General features: G+C 46.8%; 1 protein-coding gene and 1 long non-coding RNA gene across 2 annotated transcripts in view; both read left to right on the top strand.

Annotated features, from left to right (window-relative positions):
* The window catches only part of LOC103108269 (inositol monophosphatase 2), a 42,301-nt gene that overhangs the window by 12,295 nt on the left and 11,904 nt on the right, over positions 1 to 18,102 (top strand). Inside the window, exons 4-5 of the mRNA XM_060184293.1 lie at positions 4,896 to 4,941; positions 9,950 to 10,058. Of these exons, the coding sequence (XP_060040276.1) occupies positions 4,896 to 4,941; positions 9,950 to 10,058 (155 nt within the window). The remainder of the gene's footprint in view (positions 1 to 4,895; positions 4,942 to 9,949; positions 10,059 to 18,102) is intronic.
* LOC132536430 (uncharacterized) lies at positions 760 to 4,000 on the top strand. Its single transcript, XR_009548012.1, has 3 exons — positions 760 to 1,121; positions 3,325 to 3,838; positions 3,872 to 4,000. It is a non-coding gene; the product is annotated as an uncharacterized LOC132536430 (long non-coding RNA).

The raw sequence follows: 18,102 nt of genomic DNA, 5'->3' as shown, positions 1-18,102 counted from the left end.
TATTATTAATATTAATAATATATAATGTCTCTATATATAGTGTTTATTATATTTGGATTTCTGGGCTAAATTGAAAATGAGCCCCTTAAGGAGGACATGTGGAGAAGCAATGAGGTTAGAAAGCAAGGTTGTGGGGTCGGGCAGTAGCACAGTGGGTTAAGTGCACATGGCATGAAGCACAAGGACCGGGTAAGGATCCTAGTTCAGGCCCCCAGCTCCCGAGCTGCAGGGGGGTCGTTTCACAAGCAGTGAAGCAGGTCAACTGGACAGAGAGAAATTGAGAGGGGTGTCTGTCTTCCTCTGTGTCTTCCTCCTCTCTCGATTTCTCTCTGTCCTATCCAACAACAACAACAATAAGGGCAACAAAAATAGGAAAAAAATGGCTTCCAGGAGCAGTGGATTCATAGTGCAGGCACTGAAACCCAGTGATAACCCTGAAGTCAAGGGCCGGGTTGAACACACATGTTATACTGCACAAGGACCTGGGTTCAAGACCCCAGTCTCCTCCTGCAGAGGGAAAGTGTCACAAGTGGTGAAGCAGGACTGCAGGTGTCTGTCTGTCTCTGTCTCTGTCTCTCTCTCTCTATATATATATATACACACATATATATATATATATATATATATATTCCCATTCTTCTCCATTTCTGGTTGTCTCTATCAAATAAATAAAGATGATAATAATTTAAAGAAAAAGATAGAAATCTTCATTTCGAAAGGAAGGAAGGAAGGAAGGAAGGAAGAAAGAAAGAAGGAAAGAACTTTTGCAGCATAGCAGCTTTGGAGCACAAGGTGTGACATGTAAGGGGTGTCATTCTGGAGCCCCATTAGAGATGGGGACAAAGCTCTGTCACCATGATATGGGCTGAGGAACCCTTAGAAGCTGGCCGGGCCTAATCTCACTCAGCAAGCAGTGAAGAAAGCAGGAGGTGTGGGGGCCATGCAGTGACACCTGGTAGAGAGCAAACTCACCGTCTGTGAGGACCTGGGTTTATACCCCTCTCTCCCTGCTAAGGTGTCTCTCCTCTTTGTCTCTGTCTCCTTCTACCTCTTTCTCCTTGTCTGTCTCCCTCTATCTTAAAAAAAAATGTACAGTGCGAGCAGTAGAATTATGCGGGCAGGTACCAAGCCACACAGAAAACCCTGTGGAAATTAAAAAAACAAATAGTATATTTTAAGGATTTTAAGGAGATCAGAGAAGCTTGAGGTGGGGGGCAGGGGAGGGAGCAAGATGTTAGGATCATGGCTTCAATTGCTGTAACCAGATTTGTGCTGAGGACCCCAGAACACTGGAAGGGCTGTGGTTCCCCCAAGGAGGCTCTCTGATGTGAACGTGACGCGTACATCGCCCCCTAGAGTGGTTGGCACAGATTCCTGGGCCCCCAGCCCCCACTCAGTAGGTCAGAGCAGCTCAAAGAGCTAATGTTGGAACTGCTGGGCCACCCTGTGAGAGCCTGCCCCCAGGATCACGAGGACTAAAACAGGGACTGCAAGCAGGGGCCGGTTGGTGGTGCACATGCTTAAGCACACACACTAGCATGCTCAAGGACCCAGGTTCAAGCCATGGCTCCCCACCTGCAGAGGGGATGGATGCTTCATGGTGAAGCAGGTCTGCAGGTGTCTCTCTTTCTCCTTCTCTGTCTTCCCCTTCCCCTCTCAATTTCTCTCTGTCCAATTGAGAGGGAGAGAGAGAGAGAAAGAAAGAGAGGAAGAAGAAGGAGGAGGTGGAGGAAGGAGGAGGGAGGGAAGGGAAGGGAAGGGAAGGGAAGGGAAGGGAAGGGATAGTTGGCTGATAGAAGCAGTGGGCTGAACATGCAAGCACCTAGACCCAGGGATAACCCTGGTAGCTATTAAAATTAAGAAATAAATTGTAAGATTACAAAGCCAGGCTATGGAATCTCTTCTCATGGCACCTTCCTGTATACTTTGTCTCCAGTGGAGTGTTTCTCTGTAGGTATGTAAGGTAGTTCTGTTGTACTGTGTTCTTAGTCATCACTGCTGTCTTCTTTCTTTCTTTCTTTCTTTCTTTCTTTCTTTCTTTCTTTCTCTCTCTCTTTCTTTCTCTCCCTTCCTTCCTTCCTTCCTTCCTTCCTTCCTTCCTTCCTTCCTTCCTTCCTTTCCTTCCCTCCAAGGTTATCACTGGGGCTAGTGCCAGCACTACGAAGCCATCACTCATAGTGGCTTTTTTTTTTTTTAATCTGGATAGGAGAAACTGAGAGAGGATGGGGAGACAGAAAGAGGGAGAGAAAGATAGATACCAGCAGACCTGCTTCAGCACTTCTGAAAAACTTCCCCCTGCAGGTGGGGAGCCAGAGGCTCGAACCCAGATCCTTTCTCGGGTCCTTGTGCTTAGTACTTACTATATGCACTTAACCAGATGCATCACCACCCACCCCTGTCATCACCATTTTCTTTTTCTTTTTTTTTTAATTATCTTTATTTGCTTATTGGATAGAGACAGCCAGAAATTGAGAGGACGGGGGAGATAGAGAGGAAGAGAGAGACACCTGCAGCACTGCTTCAACACTCGTGAAGCTTTCCCCCTGCAGGTGAGGGCCAGGGGCTCAAACTCAGGTCTTTATGCACTGTAGCATGTGCACTCAACCAGGTTTGCCACCACCCGGCCCCTGTGTCATCACCATTTTCTAAGCAAGGATTCTCTTGGGAATTCAATCAGCCATGCCCTCACAGGTGACTGACACTGTTGGGATGGAGGGATAGTACCATCTGGTGATAACAGTGCCACCAGCTTAACTAGCCTAAAGAGTAATGTGTTGGGGGTTGGGCAGTAGCGCAGCGGGTTAAGTGTACATGGCGCAAAGCGCAAGGACTGGCGTGAGGATCCCAGTTCGAGCCCCCGGCTCCCCACCTGCAGGGGAGTCGCTTCACAAGCAGTGAAGCAGGTCTGCAGGTATCTGTCTTTCTCTTCCCCTCTCTGTCTTCCCCTCCTCTCTCCATTTCTCCCTGTCCTATCCAATAATGACGACATCAATAATAACAACAATAATAACTACAACAACAATAAAAAAACAAGGGCAACAAAAGGGAAGATAAATAAATATTAAAAAAAGAGTAACATGTTGTGGAGTCCTTTGGAATCCCTGGTCCCTCTCTGTCTCTCTTCCCCTCTATTTTCCCCTTCCCCCTTGATTTCTGACTATCTAATAAATAAAGTTGTTTTTTCTTTTTTTTAAAAAAAAAAAAAGCAAGGGCCTTGCGTCCTGATGTGCTTTGCTGAATGGAGCCCCTGCGACTTCTGTCTTGTCTGTCACTCCAGGGTGTCGGGATGGGGATGAGGTGAGATGAGCCTGTCTCACGGCGAAGGTCACACGCTTGCCACCTTCGCCGGCAGGTCTATCATGGCCCTAGTGGCCACAGGACCGTGGGGAGCACAGCAGCCTAGAGAAGAGTGTCATTTGGAAATCCAGTTTTGCTGTATCCCTCCCACACCACAGTGTGGCCACTGCCACCTAGATGGAACCTGTTTGCTCTTGTGTCCAGAGGTGTTGGGACCCAAGCACATGGGAGCGACCTCTGCTCCAAATTCAGCTGAAGCGGAGCCTGGTGCTCGGTGCCCCTGCCCATTGTCACCAGTGACCTCAGGCTGTCAGGCTGGACCCATGTGTGACTCATCTTCTAATTTTCCTCAAGTGCAGAACCCAGCCTTTCCTTGTTCTAGCTTATTTTTATTTTATTTTATTTTACTTATTTATTTTTGTCTCCAAGGTTATTGCTGGGGCTTGGTGCCTGCACTACAAATTCACTTTCCCTGGAGGCCATTTCCCCCCACCCCCATTTTTGTTGCCCTTGATGTCATTGTTGGATAGGACAGAGAGAAGTCGAGAGAGGAGGGGAGGACAGAGAGGGGGAGAGAAAGACAGATACCTGCAGACCTGCTTCACCGCTGGTGAAGCGACCCCCCTGCAGGCAGGGAGCTGGGACCCTTACGCTAATCTTTGTGCTTTGCCCTGTGCACTTAACCCGCTGTGCTGCTGCCTGACCCCCCGTTCTCTCTTATTTTTAAGTTCCCTTTCCCTTGATCTTCACCTGGGAGAGATTATCTTGAAGCTGTAGATGAGCAGCAACAATAAAATAAAACCACAGGCAAACACGGACCTCCCCTGCTGTTGGCTGCTAGGGAGCTCACATAGGATAGTGGTAAGGGGGTGGTCACTGTTGTCACCCAGATCTGAGCTCTGGGCCAGTCTGTGACCCAGGCCTTGTAATGCCACCTCCAGAGGCCCTTCTACATCCCATGTGGGTTCTGAGTTGACTTTTTCGAACATCTCTGCTACTCCTTCCTAAGAATAAGGAAGCTGATTATGAAAATTTCCCAAGGTGGGGAGGCAGGTGGTGGTACACCCAGTTCAGCTCTGATGTTGCCATGTGCAGGGATCTGGGGTCAAGCAAGCCCATCTCCGTCTGCACGGGGGAAGCTTCACGAACACTGTAGCTGTGTCCAGATGTCCCTCCTTCCCTCCCTCCCTTCCTTTTTTTTTTTTTTAGGTGTCTCTTTTTGCCCGCTGTTTCCCCTTCCCCTCTCAAATTCTCTCTGTCCCAATAATAACGAGTTAAAGAAAGAAAACTCCCTCTCAATGGGGTACTTTGTGGTAAACGTTGAATCCCCTCAGCTGTGTAGGACTTTTCAGAGTACAGCTCTCTTCCAAGGTTAATTACCTCACAACATGTTCGGCGAGGCCTGTTTGTGTTGGAAGCAGTTAGTGCAGTTGTGGGAAGTAGTTTGAAAAAACAAACAGGCTAAATCTCACTGATAGAAAGGCCCTTCTGTGCCTCAAGTGATGATACGGGCAGCTGCACAGAGGCTTCTAAGAGCCTGCGTGTTGGTAGCAGCCAGGGGAGCTTTAGAATGTAAAGCCTACTGTTTTTCTTCACAGATTTCCGACTGTGGCTGTAAGCATTGGGTTTGCTGTGAACCAGGAGGTACGTGATGGAGGGGAAGACGGGGGGGGGGGGCATCCCCGGGGCTCCAGTTGGGGTTCCATTGGGTCATCTTCCTTCCTGCTGTCAACCACTGGTCTTCTGTTTTTCTCTTGTCAACATCTGGCTCAGTCATGACTAGCAAACCCAAGCATGTGTTTTTCAAATCTGAAAAAGAAAACAAATACCAAGCTGGTTTTGGGGTGTGTCTGGTTTGGTGGTCCTGGTCAGCCCGCACGCTGCGTGGCTGGCCCTGTCCCCTCTGTGGAAGGGCAAGGTGGGGGCAGCTGCAAGCAGATGACCCAAGTTCATCTCTGTCTGACCCCTGGGGCGTGTGATCCAGTCACATACAAAAGGAGCTCCTATTTTGGGAGAACATTTTTTAATCCCAATATCCTATTAGTTTGGCTTCATTTTTTTCTCTAGCTATTAGTATGAAGAGAACATGACAGCCTCAGGGTTCCCATAGATCCCCAGAACTAAGCAGTGTCACGGGACCTGCAGGCAAGGCATGTGATCAGGGCTTAAACTTTATTAATCGACCTGAGCAATAACACTTAGAAACACCTGAACTTCCTGGTAGTTGCTGCTATCTTATTTAAATAGAACTGGGTTCTCCCTCTTTTTTTTTTTTATTATTTTTTTTGTTTTGTTTTTCTTGCTGTTGGACTGGAGTATATATATATAGGGTTTTTTTTATTATTATTGATTGATGAGAAAGACAGGAATAGAGAGAGAAAGAACCAGACATCACTCTGGTACATGAGCTGCCAGGGATTGAACTTAGGACCTCAAGCATTAGAGTCTAATGCTTTATCCACTGTGCTACCTCCTGGACCACACTTTTTTTAAATTTTTTTTTTTGTCACTGATATCAGGGTTATTGCTGGGGCTGCATGATGAATCTACTGCTCCTAAAACCTTTTTTTTTTCCTTTTTAAATTTTTTATATGTATTTATTTCCTCTTTTGTTGCCCTTATTGTTTTTTATTGTTATTGTAGTTATTGTTGTTGTTGATGTCGTCGTTGTCGGATAGGACAGAGAGAAATGGAGAGAGGAGGGAAAGACAGAGAGGGGGAGAGAAAGACAGACACCTGCAGACCTGCTTCACCGCCTGTGAAGCGACTCCCCTGCAGGTGGGGAGCTGGGGGCTCGAACCAGGATCCTTGAGCCAGTCCTTGCACTTTGTGCCACGTGCCCTTAACCCTCTGTGCTACCACCCAACTCCCCCTTTCTTTTTTCTTTTTGATAGAAAACTTGAAAGGGAAAAGGAGAAAGAGAGGTACCTGTAGCGCTGCTTCACCACTCATAAAGCCTCATGAAGCGTTTCCCCTGGGGACTGGGGTCTTGAACCCAAGGTCCTTGCACATGGTAATGTGTGTACACCAACCACCTGGCTCTGTTTCATATTTTTCAAAAGCAGTTTTCCTTTTTTTAAATTATTCTCTCTATTTATTGGATAAAGACAGTCAGAAATCGAGAGGGAAGGGGGTGATAGAGAGGGAGACAGAGAGACACCTGCAGCACTATTTCACCACTTGCAAAGCTTCCCTCAGCAGGTAGGGACCCGGGGCCTGAACTTGAGTCCTGCCACTGTAACATGTTCTCTCAACCAGGTGCACTGCCACCTGGCCCCCACAGTTCTCCTTTAGCAGGCTTTTTTCCCCCTCCTCATCTTACATTTAGTGTCAACATAGATTCTCTCTCTCTTTTTTTTATTGGATAGAGACAGAAATTGAGAAGAAAGAGGGAGATAGAGAGGGAGAGAGACAGAGACACCTGCAGCCCTGCTTCACCACTCAGGAAGCTTTCCCCTGTGGGTAGAGACCAGGGACTTGAATCCAGGTCCTTTGCACACTATAATGTGTGCACTTATCCAGGTGCACCACTACCTGGCCCCAACATAGATCCTCTATCCTGTAAACAGAAAGGTTTTATACCCATAAAAAAAGCATCAGGGGGTCGGGCGGTAGCACAGCGGGTTAAGCACACATGGCATGAAGCGCAAGGACTGGCTTCAGGATCCCGGTTCAAGCCCCCCGGCTCCCCACCTGCAGGGGAGTCGCTTCACAGGCGGTGAAGCAGGTCTGCAGGTGTCTATCTTTCTCTCCCCCTCTCTGTCTTCCCTTCCTCTCTCCATTTCTCTCTGCCCTATCCAACAATGACGACATCAGTAACAACAACAATAACTACAACAATAAAAAAACAAGGGCAACAAAAGGGGAAATAAATAAATAAATATTAATAATAATAAAAGCAACAAAGTTACAGATGAGCATGAACCTGAATATTGCAGTGTGGCTTAGGAGTTTTCTTAATCACCTGCCCAACCGTAAAGAGTCATGCTTGTGGCTGAGCATTGAGTTCCGAAAGTGATACCAGGCTGGTCACCAGGAGGAGCCAAAATGCTGCAGGTAGTAAGGTCATGGCTAGAGAGGACGACGGGTTTGTTGTGTGTGGTGGATCCAAGCAGCCTGGCTTCTGGCAACGGGCCCTTCATCAGGGTAGCACCCATCCTCACCTCCTCAGCCTCCCCTCCCATCAGCACAGACCTTTAGACCACCATATCTGACCCAGGGATGGCACCCCACCCACCTCTGCTAGTCTCCCAGGGCTGCCTTGGGCGGGGAACCCCTTTGTGACCAGAGCAGTGGGAAAGAGGAGTCCAGGTAAGTATCGCGGGAAGTTGAAACCATTCTGGCTGACTGGACCGTACTCCTCAGACCCTATGCCCTGTTCCTGCAGGTTGGGCAATCACTCTCTCAAACATAAACACTTGGCTAACCCCAGACCAAACACATTTACTGCTGCTCACCCCAGGCAGTGAGGGAGGAGTCAGCATAGGTATCACGACAGGACTGTGCAGCTGTCCTGCGGCATTTCCGCACGTGTTCTCCTCACCTCCCTTCCCTGGACTGAGCCCCCTTGGGTGAGCCGCTTGCCTTTCTTTTATGTCATCATTGAGCTCTGCAACTCTGTTGGCTTTATAGACACATTCCTTTATTTGTTTGTCTTAAGATTTTATTTATTCATGAAAAAGAAGGAGAGAAAGAAAAAGAACCAGACACTATTCTGGTACATGTGCTGCCAGGTATTGAACTCTGGACCTCAACACTTGAGAGTCCAGTGCTTTACCCACTGCACCACCTCCTGGACCACTCACTATTTGTTTGTTTATTAATGAGAAGGATAGGAGAGAGAGAGGAAGAGAACCAGGCATCACTCTGGTACATGTGCTGCTGGGGACTGAACTCAGGACCCCATCCTGAAAAGTCCAACTGTTGGCCTACTGTGCCACCTTACAGACCACTATAGATGCATTATTTTATTATTATTATTATTATTTATAGTTATTGTTGTTATTGATGTCATCATTATTGGATAGGACAGAGAGAAATGGAGAGAGGAGGGGAAGACAGAGAGGAGGAGAGAAAGAGAGACACCCGCAGACCTGCTTCACCGCCTGTGAAGCGACTCCCCTACAAGTGGGGAGCCGGGGCCTCAAACCAGGATCCTTAACGCCGGTCCTTGTGCTTCGCGCCACGTACATTTAACCGCCCGACTCCCTATAGACAGATGCGTTCTTGATTGTCCACACATCAGCAGACTTGAGGGTTTCTTTGGGGACTTGATTACTCACAAGTAAATTTCCCTGCCCCCAAGAAAACCAATTTTTCTTTTCCTAGGAAGAAAAAAAAAATAAAACCTTTAAAAGAATTAAGCACTTTCTATATCTTTATGCTTGATTATGATGTGAATGTGATCTGTCCTTTTATTTATTTCATTTATCTATTTTTATTGACACCAGAATTCTTCCTGGGACTTGGTACCTGCATGACAAATCCACTGCTTCTGGCAGCCAATTTTTCCCCATTTCTCTCTCTCTTTTCTTTCTGATAGAGACAGAAATTGGAAGAGAAGGTGGAGATAGAGAGGGAGAGAGAAAGAGAGATACCAGGGACCGGTTGGTAGCGCACCAGGTTAAGCACACATAATACAAAATCTTAAGAACCCACACAAGGATCCCAGTTTGAGCCCCGGCTCCCTACCTGAAGGGAGTTGCTTCATGAGCGGTGAAGCAGTTCTACAGGTGTCTTATCTTTTTCTCTCCCTCTCTGTCTTCCCCTCCCCTCTCAGTTTCTCTCTGTCCTATCCAATAAAATAGAAAAAATAGCCACCAGGAGCAGTGGATTCACAGTGCCTGCACCAAGCCCCATCATAACCCTGGAGGCAAAAATTAAATAAATAATTTTTTTTTAAATGCAAGAGAAATACCTACAGCACTGTTTCACTGTTTGTGAAGCTTCCCCCAGCGCCCTGCAGGTGAGGACCAGGGGCTTGAACCCAGGTCCTTGTGCACTGTCATGTGTACATTCAACCAGGTACAGCACTGCCCAGCCCCTCATCATTTTTAAATATTTTTACCACTTTTCTTAAAAGAAAGCTTTCTGGCTGGGGAGACAGCATGATGATTATATTTTTAAAAAAGATGTTTATGCCTAAGGCATCTAAGATCAGCCCAGCCCCCCATGCCACCATAAGCCACTGCTGATCAGTACTCAAGAAAGAAAAGGGAAGGGAAGGGAAGGGAAGGGAAGGGAAGGGAAGGGAAGGGAAGGGAAGGGAAGGGAAGGGAAGGGGGGGAAGGAAAGGAAGGGAAGGGAAGGGAAGGGAAGGAAAGGGAAGGGAAGGGAAGGGAAGGGGAATAAAGGAGAGGAAGGAAAGAAAGAAGATAGAAATGGAAGGAGAGAGGGAAGGAGGAAGGAAAGAAAGTAGGAAGGATGGAAGGAAGGAAGTGGGTGGGAGGGGTGAAAGAAAAAAAAGAAGTTTGCTTTCCTGTCAAGGTCTAAACACTGATGCTGCTGAATTCCTGTTTGAGGGGTAACTTCTACCCCACCATCAGTGCATTAGTTACAACACCTAGGACACATTCATCTATGAATTGCTGTGATTCTTCTGTGTGAAAACAGTGAACTGCCTGTGTTTTCTGTCCTGCCCTGCACCCCACAGCTTGAATTTGGAGTGATTTACCACTGCACTGAGGAGCGGCTGTACACAGGCCGGCGGGGCCAGGGGTCCTTCTGCAATGGCCAGCGGCTCCGGGTCTCCGGGGAGACAGGTGAGCCTCTTGTCCTCATGTCCACTCTTGTCACATTGAGAAATATGGATGGAAAATTTCTCTTAGTTCATGAGACAGTGGGGAGAATTTCTGACTTGAGAATCAGATTTTTTTTTTTCTAGGACATCCTGTCCCTCACCAACTGGAGATCAAGCCAGTTGTGGGTCTTGATGTCTTTGTAAATGGCCAGGAGCTTTAAATAGACTCGTTCTATTTTGAACACACATCCTTCCCTTCATACACACTCGAAGGTCCAGTCACAGTTAGTATTTGGGTTGTCACAGGATGTGGCCAACAGTTCAATTCCAAGGACTGAGGGGGAAGCCATCTCTGAGCCACAGCTCCCAGGTAAACACCAGTCACTCTGAGGTCACCAGGTAATGATGTCACCAGGTGCTGCAGCCTGTGCCTTCCTGGCTGTGGACTAGCTGTAGTCAGCGTCACTGTCTCTGAGAAGACAGAACAAGTGGCCGCAGCCAGGAGTCCACTAAACTCCTGGCTGGGGATAGATAGCATAATGGTTTTTTAAGGTCTTTTTATATATTTTATTTATTGGATAGAGACAGAGGAAAATGGAAAGAGGGAGGGGGAGATAGACAGACACCTGCAGCCCTGCTTCATCACTCATGAAGCTTCCCCCCTCCAAGTGGGGACCAGGGGCTTATAGCTGGGTCCTTGTGCGCTGCACTGTGTGCGATTAACCAGGCGCGCCACTGCCTGGCCCTGATAGCATAATGGTTATGCAAAGAGACTCTCCTGCCTGAGGCCCCAAAGCCTCAGGTTCAGCCCCTCATCCCACCATCAACCAGAGCTGAGCAGTGCTCTAGTGAAAATCAAGAACTAAAAATTAAGTGACTATATTGTTGCCAATTTGCCCGTTTAGGTTTTTTTTTTTTACTGATTCTTTTGGGCCTTTCCCTCGCATTGTTTGTTTGTTTATGATAGAGACAGAGTGAGAGAATGAGGGAGACCACCACACTGAAGCTTCCTTCGAATCAGTAGGGGCTAGGCTGGAAACTGGTTCCTACACGTGGCAAAGCAGCGCACTACCCCAGGAGCTATTTTGCCCATCATAAACTGAGGACATTTACAGCACTGCGGGGCGGGTATTCAGAGAAACAGAAAAATAAAGGGACTCTGGGAGTCAGCATAATGGACTTTCATGCCTGAGGATCTGAGGTCCCAGGTTCAATCCCCAGCACCACTATCAGCCAGAGCTGAGCAGTGCTGTGGCCTCTTTCCCCCCCCCATAACTCTCTCTCCCATTAAAATAAAAATGAATAAAATATTTTTAAAAGGAAAGAAAATGGTACAAAGCGCAAGGACTGGTGTAAGGATCCCAGTTCAAGCCCCCGGCTCCCCACCTGCAGGGGAGTTGCTTCATAGGCGGTGAAGCAGGTCTGCAGGTGTCTGTCTTTCTCTCCCCCTCTCTGTCTTCCCGTCCTCTCTCCATTTCTCTCTGTCCTATCCAACAACGACGACAATAAAACTACAACAATAAAACAACAAGGGAATCAAAAGGGAATAAATAGATATTAAAGAATTTAAAAAAAAACAAGGGCAACAAAAGGGAATAAATAAATATTTAAAAGGAAAGAAAAAATAGAGCTTTTGAGCGCTCCTTCGGTCTGGAAAGCTGGGAAGCACAGTTCCTGCTATCTCTCACCTGCATGTTTCTGTAACCACACAGCCAGGGATGCCCTCCCACCAGGTCAGCTTCAGCCTGGGGGTGTCAGCCCTTCCCATCTGGGCTCCCGGCCATACTGATGGCCGCCTCTTCCTGCCATCTCCAGCCTCTCTCTTCAAAAAGTGTCCTTCCTTTGTTGCCTGTCTCCAGCTGCCATTTCTTCCTCTCTGGGTCAGTCCTGTGTGGTGGGTAACCTCAAAGGCAGTGAGAGGAATTAGATGTGACTTGGTGTTCCAGTGGTGACCTGCGACCCCGAGAAGGGCAGTGCGTTCTAGGAGCTGTGGGGTGGAGGCAGGACGGAGCCCCACGTACTTGCCGTGGGTGGTACCGTGACCCCAGCAGCAGGCAGCAGCTAGTCTACCTGAAGGACGGGGCAGGGCCTCAGGGAGAAGGAGGAACATGCTGGACAATACCAAGCAGAGTATGACAGAGGCTCCTGGCAGCGGAACTGCAGTAGGACTACACTAGCCTGTTATTGCTCTGAGTCCCAGAAAATTCCAGAATGTCTTCCAGCCTTTCTCCTTCTCCCTCTCCCAGAAGTGTTTTGCTTGGCTGTGTAAAAAGAAGCATGAATTGCAATCACACATGCCAAGTGGCAACCACTCAAACCAAATTGTGTAACTCGATAGTGAGGAAGTATGTTATTAAACACACGAAGGTGAACTTTGCTCTACATCCATTCGATCAGAACGCTCAGCGCTGTCCACACACGCACACGCCCCAGCCAGCCGCCTGCTGTGCACTGTGCCTCAGCCAGCGGGGCTCCCAGCACCCGCCCACCCCACCTGCAGGCTGGAACACGTTAGTAAACCCCTCTGCAGCTCAGTGGCTCAGACTTCTCTCAGAATTGCCTGTGTTCCAAACTTCATTTGTGATTTTTTTTTTTGAAGAATTTTGGATTAAAAAGACTTGTGTGTTGTTTTGTTTGAGGGGTGAGTCTGTGTCTATGGGAGCGTAGCCACACCGTCACTCCATGTCATGCAGCCCTAGCTTCAGAGCTCCACTCTCCCATCTTCTAGAGCTGTCAGCCTCGCTGAACTTCGGGTCTCATAGTTAATATAAAACAGATGAGTTGATTGTAGCTATTATAATCAGCATGCCAGTATGGAGCAAATAAAAATGGCATCACTAACCTTGCTCTCTGTGTCTCTCTCCTTGCCTTCTCTTTTCTTTCTCCGCTAGCCTTTCTGGAATGTCTTCAACTCACACATTTAAAAAACAAAAGCAAGGGGCCTGGGCAGTGGAGCACTGGATTAAGCATATATAGTGCAAAGTACAAGGACCAGTGCAAGGATCCCGGTTCGAGCCCCCGGCTCCCCACTTACAAGGGAGGGTCACTTCACAAGTGGTGAAGCAGGTTTGCAGGTGTCTGTTTTTCTCTCTCCTTCTCTGTCTTCCCCTCCTCTCTCCATTTTTCTGTCTTATCCAACAGCAACAGCAGCAACAATAATAACAGCAACAATACAACAATGGAAAAAAATGGCCTCCAGGAGCAGTGGATTCGTAGTGCAGGCACCGAGCCCCAGCAATAACCCTGGAGGGAAAAAATAAATAAATAAAAGCAAAACAAAACTATGCTAGATGAGGACAAAAGACTAAATAGAGGCCAGAGCTGCGGTAGTAGCGTTTTCTTCAGCATCTTTGACCCTGTAACATCTCAGACGTGTATAAAGCTGATGGAAAAAGCACAGTGAAGTCACAGGACCCAACTCTTAGCTCTTCTGTTGCTGCCTCACAATGAATCCTCCTTTATCCAAATCCCCAGCAACTCCCAGCTCCCCACACCCTCCACGACAGACAGCGTTTGACTGTATCGTAGCACTCACCACCATGTTTAAGTATGCATCTCTAGGCCAGACGCATGATTCTGCGAAAAACACAATCATAATGTCAGTACCATACCCTTCTGATAACTAGCAGTCATTCCTAAAATTATTAAACATCCCAATATTCAGGTATCTAATTGTCTCATCTTATGGAAAACAGCCCTTTAAAAAGTTTGTTTATTGACACCAGGGTTATTACTGGGGCTCAGTGGCTGCATGACAAATCCACCACTCCCAGTGACCCCCTTTTTTTCTTTCTTGATAAAACAGAAAAACTGAAAAGGAAAGGGAAGAAAGAGAGAGAGATAGACACCTGCAGCACTATTTCACTGCTCATGAAGCTTCCTCCCTGCATGTGGGGTCCAAGGGCTTGAACCCTGGTCCTTGTACATTGCAGTGTGTGCACTCAACTGGGTACACTACCACACGGCCCTGGAAAATGGCCTTTAAGGCCACAATTTGGACCCTAGGAACCATCTGACTCCTAGGACTGTATACACTCCTAGGTCCTTTCAGTGAACAAAATTAAGAAATATGTTGTTCTTTTTATTATAAAATTTGTCATGAGCTCACGCTGATGTTCTCAACCAAATTCAGGGCTCCAGGGCCTTCCCTTAACTCTGTGACTAACCTATGAGTCCCCAGCTCACCCTTCGCTGCAACCCCACACTGACAGCAGGATGCCACTCCATCGAATACTGACTTTACCCGCAGCAGCACATGCAGCCCTCTCTGAATGAGGTGCTAGCCAAGCTGTCAATAAACTTCTTGAAAGTAGTTAAAAGAGATCTTTCTGTCTGTTCTCTGTCTCTCTCCCTCCCCCCTCCTTCCCCCTCCCTCCCCCTCCCTTCTCTCCTTCCCTCTTCCTTCTCCCCCCTCCCTTCTCCCTTCTCCCCCCTCTCCCTTCTCCCTTCTTCCCCCTTCCTCCCTCTCTCCCTCCCTCCCCCTCCGTTTCTCCCTCCTTCCCTCCTTTTTTCCTTCCTTCACTGTGGTTTTGACTTTTTGAAGTGTTTTCATCCTTAGTGAATACCCTCTGGGTTCTGGGCCTGCTAGCTCTGCGTCTCTAATGAAGTTGTCCTTTGGCTGCACTTTGTTTGAAGTATAGATTACTTTATTTTTAAAAAATGATTTCATTTTGTTGTGTTTTCAAAATTTGTTCATTGTTCCAGTCATATCTGTATATCTGTAAAGCACAGAATATTCAAAAAAAGTTTGACTTTTCCCTTTTCCCTCTCACCCTATTCTCCTTGTGTAGATAAGCATTTCTAATTTTAAAAAAGTAATGATTTATCATGTCGTGCCATTATTTATTTCTTTTAGGTATAGTTTATTGTAGTTGGTTTTTGTCTTTTTGTTTGTTTGTTTGTTTTTTGCTTCTCTATCTTGGTGTAGTTTTTGATGGAGAGATTTATTTTTATACTAATAATTTTCTTAATATGAACATTGGTCTTTGCCATCCTGAGACATCACTATTTGGGGGGTTCCTGTCTGTGGGTTCCCTCTTGTATTAAAGTTAGCTTTTAACCTCTTCTTTGCTCTTTTTGAATATTCCGGTAGGATCTATAAATATCCCTTCAGTAACTGCAAAGCAGTTGGCAAGCTTGATCTACCTGTCACATCCTCTCCCCGTCATCAGCCTATTTTTGGATGGTTCTGCTATATGCATTGCCAGGAAGGCCAGCCGTGGCTTGCCACTCAAGAACTGTTGTTTACTATTTATCCTTGATTGTACAGGTTAACATGGATTCAATAGCCATCAGCAGTTCTATTAATTTATTGGATAGAGACAGAGAAATTGAGAGGGGAGAGTGAGAGGGAAAGAGACAGAGAGACATCTGCAGCCCTGCCTCACCACTTGTGAAGCTTTCCCCCCGCAGGTGGGGACCAGGGGCTTAAGCCCAGGTCCTTGTGCGCTTAACCAGGTGCGCCACCACCCCCAGCAGTTCTTTCCATTCACTTTACTCCACTTGTCTGGCTCTCTGAAGCTCCCTCACTAGTATAGCAATGCTCAGAGTTTTTTATCTTAGAAACTATTTTCCATCTATACCTGTAAAATTTGAAGACCTCTCAAAACCTTTTGCTCACCTAGTTGTGTCTATTGTCATTTGTGTATTGAAATTTAAGACAGAACATTCAAAACACTTAATTACTTTAAAAAAAAAAAAGTTAAAATGCAATAAGTGGTAAGTGCAGGACTGGTATTCCTGAGGCCTAGAAGCCCCAGGTTCAATCCCTGGCCGCACTGTGTGACAGAGTTGGGCAGTGCCCTTGTCTCTTCTCACACTTGCCCCCCTTTTCGCTCTCATTTTTTTTAATACTCTCATAAAAATAAGTAAAAATCTAGGGATAGATAGCATAATGGTTATGCAAAGAGACTCTCATGCCTGAGGCTCCAAAGTCTCAGGTTCAATGCCCTGCACCACTGTAAGCCAGAGCTGAGCAGGGCTCTCATAAAAAATAATTAAATAAATAAATATAAATAAAGATAAGTATAAAAATGAATATAAATATAAAATTAAAAATTTGGGGAGTTGGGCAGTAGTGCAGTGGCGCAAAGCTCAAGGACCGGGGGTAAGAATCCCGGTTTGAGTCCCTGGCTCCCCGGCTCCCCACCTGCAGGGGAGTCGCTTCATAGGCGGTGAAGCAGCTCCACAGGTGTCTATCTTTTCCCCTCTCTGTCTTCCCCTCCTCTCTCCATTTCTCTCTGTCCTATCCAAAGACGACATCAATAACAACAATAACTACAACAATAAAACAACAAGGGCAAGAAAAGGGAATAAATAAGTATTTTTTAAAAAGTGAAAATATCAGAGGCCAGGAGATCGCTCAGCAAGTTGAATGCTATACCGTGCGTGAGGCCCGCGATTAGATCCACTTCACCACATAAAAACGCCTCCGGTGGTGGTGTGATGCTTCAGTGCCTATCTCACTTTGCCTCTCTCTCCTCCTTTCCCTTCCTCTCCTCCCTGTCTCTCCATCTGCCTTTTTTCTGTGGGTTTATAGAACTTTAAAGATGGGCCAGAGAGGCCATCTAATAGTATCATGCATGCACAATGAACGCCCCTCTGTTCATTCCCTGTCATTTTATTGAAAGTACAATACAATACAATCTCATTCACACCCTTCAGTTCTACCTCAGGTGTTTCCATCATGCTTCCTACCTGCTTGGTGAATTCTGTTCAAAGTTCTTCTTTCATGTTTTCTAGTTGCTTAGAGAACTCTGTTTGGAGCTGTTCCTTTGTGCTTCCTAGCTCCTCGATAAATAATCTTATGGCTCTTGAGTATCCTTTTCAGTACTGTGCGTAGGCTCTTGGAGAGACCTCATAATGAGTGTCCTATAGCCTTTCTCTGATAGTCTGTCTGTATCTAAAGTTTCTGGATTCCTTCTGTTTCATTTCTATCATTTTGAGTCGTCATGTTCTGAAGTTTGTTTTTGCTATTTCTCTGTTGTTTAGGTATTTATTGTGCTGCTTCTCGCTAAGCCAACAGGTGGTGCTATTATAATTACTAGATTTCACTTTGTTTATATATTAGATGGTGTGTGGCTGGGGGCTGGGATTGAGTTATGTTTCTTAGTAGTCCCTTGAGCTGTTTCCTACTCTATGTAGTATGTATCTATGGCTTCTCCATAGGGTTGTCGTCTGAATTCAAGGCACGGGGGTTTGCTACTGTGTGGCAGTTGAGTTTGAGGAAGCAGGACTCAGTTCGCCATTTGGCCCTCAGCTGCCACCTGTTGTTACCTTTTAGCTGCCAGCTGCTTCAAATGACCTTCTGAATGTCTGTCTGAGTTTGGGGGCAGACCAGATTGGTCTGCAAATCCCCTACTACTGTGGTGTGACCCCACCACCAGTTCACTGGATTCTCACCCACCCCACCCCCCACCGAGGTCATGGGCCAAAGCTCAGAGCTCCCCCCCCCTTTCACTTCTGCTCTGTGGACCAATCTTTCTGGCGTTCCTTAACTACAGAGATTTTATTCTGTTTTTTCTTTTTCTTTTATGATAACTGTGGGTAGGGCTCAGACAAAGTTCTTTTTAATTCTACTTGAAGTCTATCTTCTGAGCTTTGGAAACTGGGGGGAGGAAAAGGCAGATAGTTTTGTGCTTTTACAGCTCAAGAGCTCCCTCTTCTGTTGTTTTCATGACATTTTCAAAAACTTGGCCTTGTCCTTAGATCTTGAGGGTGTGGGGGGGGGCGCTTTCTTGTTCTCTTCCTCCTCCTCCTCCTCCTCCTCCTCCTCGTCCTCCTCATCCTCCTCATCCTCTTTCTCCTTCTTCTCCTTCTTCATGGTTATCCTCTCTTTTTTTTTTGTCCCTCCCACTCTTATCTCTACCATTTTGGAATTTACTCCACAAGTCCGTGCTCATTGCTGAATCCTGCCCTAAGGTAGGCCATTGTCTCACCCGCTCCCTCCCTCATCCCATCTTCCCCCAGCCCACCCACCCCCAGGCTGAGCCCCTCTCACATTGGTGGCAGCTGTCTTCCAGGAGTGACTGTTTGTTGTTGGCAGTCTGCAGGTTCTGTACTCAGGA

Source organism: Erinaceus europaeus, unplaced genomic scaffold, assembly GCF_950295315.1.
Source record: "Erinaceus europaeus unplaced genomic scaffold, mEriEur2.1 scaffold_564, whole genome shotgun sequence".
NCBI classification, from domain to species: domain Eukaryota; kingdom Metazoa; phylum Chordata; class Mammalia; order Eulipotyphla; family Erinaceidae; genus Erinaceus; species Erinaceus europaeus.
The sequence above is the reverse complement of the archived record's forward strand: the minus strand, read 5'-3'. Positions and strand labels throughout refer to the sequence as shown.